General features: G+C 46.2%; 1 protein-coding gene and 1 non-coding gene across 2 annotated transcripts; both read right to left on the bottom strand.

Annotated features, from left to right (window-relative positions):
- Window positions 1-3330: 3330 nt before the first annotated feature.
- TRNAS-AGA (transfer RNA serine (anticodon AGA)) lies at window positions 3331-3412 on the bottom strand. The gene has a single exon. It is a non-coding gene; the product is annotated as a tRNA-Ser (tRNA).
- Window positions 3413-3676: 264 nt separating this feature from the next.
- LOC127323659 (11-beta-hydroxysteroid dehydrogenase B-like) lies at window positions 3677-5526 on the bottom strand. The gene is made up of 4 exons (XM_051351766.2): window positions 4899-5526; window positions 4691-4776; window positions 4472-4603; window positions 3677-4394 (listed from the first exon to the last, which is right to left on the bottom strand). Exons 1-4 carry the CDS (start codon window positions 5275-5277, stop codon window positions 3858-3860), a joined length of 1134 nt encoding a protein of 377 aa, XP_051207726.1. The 5' UTR covers window positions 5278-5526; the 3' UTR covers window positions 3677-3857.
- Window positions 5527-7037: the final 1511 nt, after the last annotated feature.

Genomic DNA, 7037 nt, shown 5'->3' with positions numbered 1-7037 from the left:
CTTGGTAGTAACCAAGTGATGCTGGCAAGAGAGAGGCCAAGCCTGAGCTAGTCAATCCAGTAGAGATGGATATGCATAAGTAAGCAAGAACACATAGCCTATCCAAGTTAACCAGATAAAACCAACCTTGACAGCCAACTTAATAACCTAGCATCACCTAGTCTTTTAAACCATCAGAAACTTCCCATTTTCTTCAAAGGATACCACAGTGGCATTCATTTACATGATCCCCTACTGTGGATATCTCTATTTTAGCATACCATAAGCTCACAAGAATCCATCAAGTAAATATGTACAGAGACATAGCAACAGCCATGTCAAACACAAGCACATAGGGTGGAATAACAATGTTTGGTCATCATTTAATCATAGACCAAGTAAAGCCTGGTACAAATGGCAAGGACCAGGAATTTGACCAACTCAAGTCACCATGGTTATGCCAACCAATTGAATAGTAGCATCTTCCAAATGGAACTAGGAAGGAAACCATCCCAGATGATTTACCAAGCCAGCAGTTCATGACTGCAAAGGCCAATTCAACCACCAAACCATCCAAACCACCAAGCCTACACACTTATCATTACCCAACATCATTCAAAATGAAGCTAGGGTCCCCAACAATAGTTGGCATCCATCTAGCTTAAGTAAATACAGTAATAGAATCATTACTGCAAAGTAGTTCATCTCAATTATCTACATTAACAAGATAAAGTTTCACAGATAAATGAATTAGTCAACTGCTAGGCAACAGGGATGCTTGGCAAGCATCATGCATCCATTCATATGCTTTTCAAAGCATAAGCAACCACCAGTACATGGTGAGAAGCTATACAAATCAAGCAACAACACAGTATATCAAGCAACATGCATAGATAGAGAAAGTAGTAAGTAATTATCAACCAATTGGTGATCAAATGATCACCAGAGCTTGCAAACACAAGCCATAGGGGCAGCGGAGGAGGAATTAAGAGGGAGAGGAGGGGAGGGGAGAGAGAGCACCGATGCCAGGGGTGGAGGACGAGCTTGAAGATGACGGCAGGGGTGGAGGAGGAGGAGGAGGCGGTGGATCCTCCACCTTGCCGCGACGGTGGCCCCTCCTCGCGGCGGCCCCTCCTCGCCGTAGGGGCAGCTTGTGCTGCAGGTGGCGGGGATGGGAGGACCGCGGCGGCATGCGCCCCTCGCGGAGGAAGGCGGCGGCGACGGCGGCGGCGACGACCATGGAGGATCCAGGCGACCACGGAGGAAGGCGGCGGCGGCGGATCCAGGCGACCACGGAGGAGAGGGGAGAGGGGAGAGGGGAGGAATCCTCTAGGCGACCACGGAGGAAGGCGGCGGTGGCGGATCCAGGCGACCACGGAGGAGAGGGGAGAGGGGAGAGGGGAGGGGCTCGGGAGGGGAGAGGTGAACAGGCGGGGGAGGGCACGGGCGAGATGATATAAGTCCCTTAATTCTGTGGCGCACCGGAGAAGGTGCGCCACGGGAATCAACTACTCGTGGCGCACCAAAGCCAGTGCGCCACAGAAAAAGTTATTTCTGTGGCGCAGCACGACATGTGCGCCACAGAAATACCTACAGTAATAAATGGTGGTGGCAGGATGTGGGCCCCACATAGTTTCTGTGGCGCACTACCCAAGCGTGCGCCACAAAATTAAGCTATTTCTGTGGCGCATTTTTAGTGGTGCGCCACAGAAATAAGCTCCGCCTATAAGGGTTTTCCTACTAGTGCTTGAGTGATCAGCGATAATGTATAAAATTATCAACCTGGTGCAGGCTATTGAGGAAAAGTTCTGCATGCATGCACAAATAGACGAATTTGATGATGTCAGTGGAATCTTTTCCAAAATTGTAAATTTAAAACATTTTAGCTTTCAAACGACAACTCCAAATTAAGAATCGCTTTCACAAATAAATCCGTCTCGACGAGATCTTCAAAACTAGCACTCATGTTGATATGTTTCGATAAACTTTTTTTCGGGCTAAAATTTATCAACCCTCTCTATCTGAATAATCAACCCCTCCGTACTTGAGTGATCAACGGTAAATGTATAAAATTATCAACCTGGTGCAGTATATTGAGAAAAAGTTCTGCATGCATGCACAAAATAGATGAATCTGTTGATGTCAGCGGAATCTTTTCCAAATTTGGAAATTCAAAACGTTTTAACTTTCAAACGACAACTCCAAATTAAGATTCCCTTTCACCAATAAATCTGTCTCGACGAGATCTTCAAAACTAGCACCCATGTTGATATGTTTCGAGAAACTTTTTTGCAGGCTAAAAATTATCAATTCTCTATGTTTGAATAATCAACCCTACATACTTGAGTGATCAACGGTAACATGTATAAAATTATCAACCCCAAAGTTAATTTTATTTGAAACAGTTTAACGATTTTTTTTTTAGTTTAGGAGCTATCAACCCGGTGTCCTGTTATTTATCAACAGTAAATATAAATAACTACCAACCCTAAAAATCTAATTTTATTTCGAATATTTTGGCGACTCTTTTTAGTTTACAAGTTATCAACCCGGTGTCCCGTTATTTATCAATGGTAATTATAAATAACTACCAATCCTAAAAAGTATTCCATTTACAATATTTTAGCGAACATTTTTTTATTTTACAAGCTATCAACCTAGTGCCTCGTTATTTATCAACGGTAAATATAAATAAATAATAACCCTAAAAAGTATTTCATTTTGAATATTTTAGCGACTCTCTTTTAGTTTACAAGCTATCAATCCGGTGACCCGCTATTTATCATTGGTAAATATAAATAAAAATCAACCCTAAGAATTTAATTTAATTTAAAATATGTAGCGACTCTTTTTTTTGTTTACATGTTATCAATCCGGTGCCCCGTTATTTATCAACGGTAAATATAAATACCTAGCAACCCTAAAAAGTAAATTTCATTTAGAAATATTTTAGCAACTTTTGTTAGCTTACAATTTAAAATAGTACTTAATTTGAGTAGCAAGTGGTAGTTAATTTGAGTTGCAAGTGGATCTTCTGACCCGTTATTTTCCCCCTTAAAAACCACTGGCCCGAAAAAGGAAATTGCAAAAGGACCCCATTAAATATGAATTACCGTACGAAAATAAAACCCAAAAGAAAATTGTAAAAAGAGTATTATTGTGAACACGTATGAACGCAATTAAAAGACTAGTGATAAAAAGGGAATTGACTAGCGCTTTCGCGCTCCTACAGAAACCGATGCTCAAGCGAGCGATTGCTAGGGAGGGGATTCGCCTGCGGACACATATTGTGTTTTGTCCCTCACAGTTTATGCAAATAAGTTATTGTACGAAATAAAAATATCAAAAATACGTGGTCGGCAGGATTCGAACCTGCGCGGGCAAAGCCCACATGATTTCTAGTCATGCCCGATAACCACTCCGGCACGACCACTCAGATGAAATTTGGTTCCTCTGTAACTTAATAATAATATGTGTTTCAGGACACAGCAAAATCACATGACAATTAGCCAGTCGGGCACTCACAAATTGCTTACATTATATGCTCGCATAATGTTTAAGTAGCTTACTTACATTACATACAAGCACAATGTTTAAGTAGAACGCTGATATTGCCACAGTGTCCACAACCTTTTCCCATAATGAACCTGCCTGGCAGTTAACTTGCACATGTAATTTGCAGGTCTACACAAATTCATTTAACAAAATGCACGATGCACTTCAATTAGAGCAGCATGGTACCTCATATCATCTTATACACTCGGAGCTCTTCTTTCTTATACTGTATATTTATTGAAACAACCATCGAAATCAGTTCGTAGACAGCACGCTACACTAGCGTGCGCGAATATGGCATCGTGCACAGCTGGGCAGCACGCTCACTCGAGCTTCTGCAGCTGGGCCACCGCGCCGGCCGGCCTGCGACCTGCCGCGGTGACCGGGTACTCGATCAGCGGCCGGACAGGCGGAGCCGGCAGCGCAGCGGTCGCGACACCCACGGGAGCAACGACCGCCCGCGGAGCAGCAGCCGCAGGCGCCGCCGTGGACAGCAGCAGGCGGAACGTCCAGGCGAGCACGTCGGGCGCGAAGGCGCGGAAGACGAGGAACACGTCGTACCAGCCGGGCCGCCGCACCCTGGCGTCCCCGCGACACGCGCCGTCCACCACCGCCCGCGCGTACGCCTCCACCTGCGCGGCTGCCGCCGCCGGCAGCTCCGGCGCGTCGACCTTCAGGTGCGGTTGCGTCTGCGTCTGCGTCTGGTCCGTAGCGGCCGCGGGCGCGCCTTCCTCGAGCGCGAACCTGCCGGCGCCGGGCTCGCCGCCGATCCAGCCGTGCGTGGCCACGGTGATGCCCACGTCGTCCTTCACCTCGTACCGCAGCGTCTCGTAGAAGTCGATCACCGCCGCCTTCGCCGCCTGCAGGCCCAGGCCGGGCGATTGATCAGAGAGATTACTGAAGGAGTGATCAGTGCGGGCAGGTAGGTTTTACGTACGGAGTAGAGGCTCATCCGTGGCATGGGCAGCCACGTCTCGACGGAGGCGTTGACGACGATCCGGCCGTGGCTCCGGCGCAGGTACGGCAGCGCGGCGTACGTCGGGTACACGTTCCCCCAGAAGTTGATGTCCTGTATGTACAGTCAGTGCACGAGCAAAGCAGCGATCATTTCTTTGAGTTCAGGAACCAAATCTCGGACACAAATCTGAATGCATACCATGAGGTGAGGGAACGCGGCGGTGTCGCCGGCCTCCTCGAAGTAGAAGTCGTGCCCCAGGCTCACCGTGTTGACGAGGTGATCCACTGCAACGCGCATCACAACGTGCACAACGTTAGAGGCAGAGCTCTGCCGTGGCAGGGAAATCGCACGGAGTACCAGCTGCGGCAGCACAGAGCAGGCAGGAGGAAGGGTTTGCTGCACTCACGCTGACCGAAGTAGCTGATGGTGTCGGCGAGGAGCCTGCGGCAATCGTCCTCCCTGACGACGTCGGCGGAGACGACGAGCACCTGGCCTGCGCCCAGCGCGCGGGCGTTGTCCCGGACGGCGAAGAGCCGGTGCTCCCGCCGCGCCACCAGCACCAGGTTGGCGCCGCGCCGCGCGTACTCGTACGCCACCTGCTCGCCGATGGCGGAGGAGGCGCCGGTGACGAGGACCACCTTGTCGCGCATGTCCTCCTTGGTGAGCGCCTTGACGGCCCACTCGGCGGCGCGGAGGAAGGCGAGCGTGGGCCACGCGAAGGCCAGCATCACCATGCTCGCCGGCGGCATCACCAGGTCCATCAGCGCGGTGAGAACGCGGTCCATCGGTCTCTTCCGGTCCTGTACTCGGCGGCAAGGCAGGGCAGAGCGGGAAGAAGAAGTGGTCGAGGAAGGAGAGTGACGACGGTGGCTTCTTTTGTGTCAGTGAGGTTCTGCGCGTTCGGTGGGCGGATAAGGAGGGCCGTGCGTGCGTGCATGGGTGGCAGCTGCCGCCATGGACACGACACGACCGAGCTCGGTGCCACGAGGGTACGTATGTACTACTAGGAGGCAGGCTTTGGCAGCTTCCTCACGGAGGCAGATCCTAGCAACAGAGTTAGTAGCTCCAACGCGGCCGAATATTTTCCTTAAATATTAGTACTCCCTCCGTTAGTTTATTATTAGTCTTCCCCTATCTCTAAGTCGCCGATCTATATAATTTAAATTGTATAAAATAATTATACATTAGAAAATAGAACATCTAAACTTTCTAATGATATAGTTTTTATAACATAGAACTAATACTAACTTAATTAAATTTACGCCCTAGGGGTATGCGCACACATAATAAACTGTGTGAGAGGGAGTACTTCATCACAAAGTTTTACATATTTTTTTTTTAAATTAAGAGGCCACCTTTTCATCAATAGGGAAGTGTTCAAGATGACTTCATCAATGCACAGAGATTTGGTGCATATGAGCACTAGTGATCTTTTTTTTTAATAAATAAAAAAAATTGAGTTTTAAAATTCTTAGAAATATGCACATAGCCAATAATGTATCTCACACATGTAAACTATCAATTTGAAATACTTTACATTTTAATCTACACAAAAATGACAAAAGTGCAGATATGAGTAATCATTTTTAAATCTCCAAAACATATTAGATTTTGTTATTTTTGTCTAGCACAAAATAAAAAGAATTTGGGGTTGAGACTTTGCATGACTGTGAGATGTATCACTGAGAATCTCCAAAATTATTTTCAGATTTTTTATAACTTATAAATATTTATTTTAGTTTTTTAAAAAAATGCCGAGAGCACTGGAGTTCGGGAGCCAAAAGCACTTTTCACTTCGTCAATCTTATAATTTGTTGGATTAATTTCTCAAACTCAGTTTCTCAATGGTATTTACAGAGGTAGAGTGTGTGTGTTCATAAGAATAAGTGTATGCGTCTATTGGTGAGTGCCTTTGTTTGTGCTGCATTTCGCAAAAAAAACACAAGAATTCAAAAGGCAATACCACGTGTCAGCTCCCAATCGGTAGTCTCAATGCCCAACTTATCTACACGAATATTAATTTTTTTTAGATGGAGGTCGCTCCTTCGCGATTTTTTTAATAATATATATTTTTTCATTAATTTTATAAATAATACTTGATTTTGAACTTTTTCAAAAATAATACACCGTCGGGTTAGTGTTCCCCGATTAGCACTAATCGGGTTGGAACCCAATTAGTGCTAATCGGGGAACATTAACCAGATTACCATCAAGCACATGCATGCATGCACATGTAGCCTAGGGGTAGTCGGGTTTCTCTACCCCGACTAGTACTAATCGGGTTTCTCTAACCTAATCGGGTTCCCCTAACCCGACGGTGTATTATTTTTGAAAAAATTAAAGTCAACTATTATTTGTAGAATTAATGGGAAAAAATATTATTAAAAAAATCCGCTCGCTCCTTCGTCCTTCGGTCAGAAAGAGGATGATAAAAAGGACTAGAAACCCATTATGCTCTATCTATGTTGGGCTGAGTAGAACCTCCCAAACCGGCCCAATCTTGGCGGGCCTGTCCTCTTAATTATGTTTTTGTTTTGTTTTCCGG

This window comes from Lolium perenne, chromosome 4 (genome assembly GCF_019359855.2).
Source record: "Lolium perenne isolate Kyuss_39 chromosome 4, Kyuss_2.0, whole genome shotgun sequence".
In the NCBI taxonomy this organism is placed as follows: domain Eukaryota; kingdom Viridiplantae; phylum Streptophyta; class Magnoliopsida; order Poales; family Poaceae; genus Lolium; species Lolium perenne.
The sequence above is the reverse complement of the archived record's forward strand: the minus strand, read 5'-3'. Positions and strand labels throughout refer to the sequence as shown.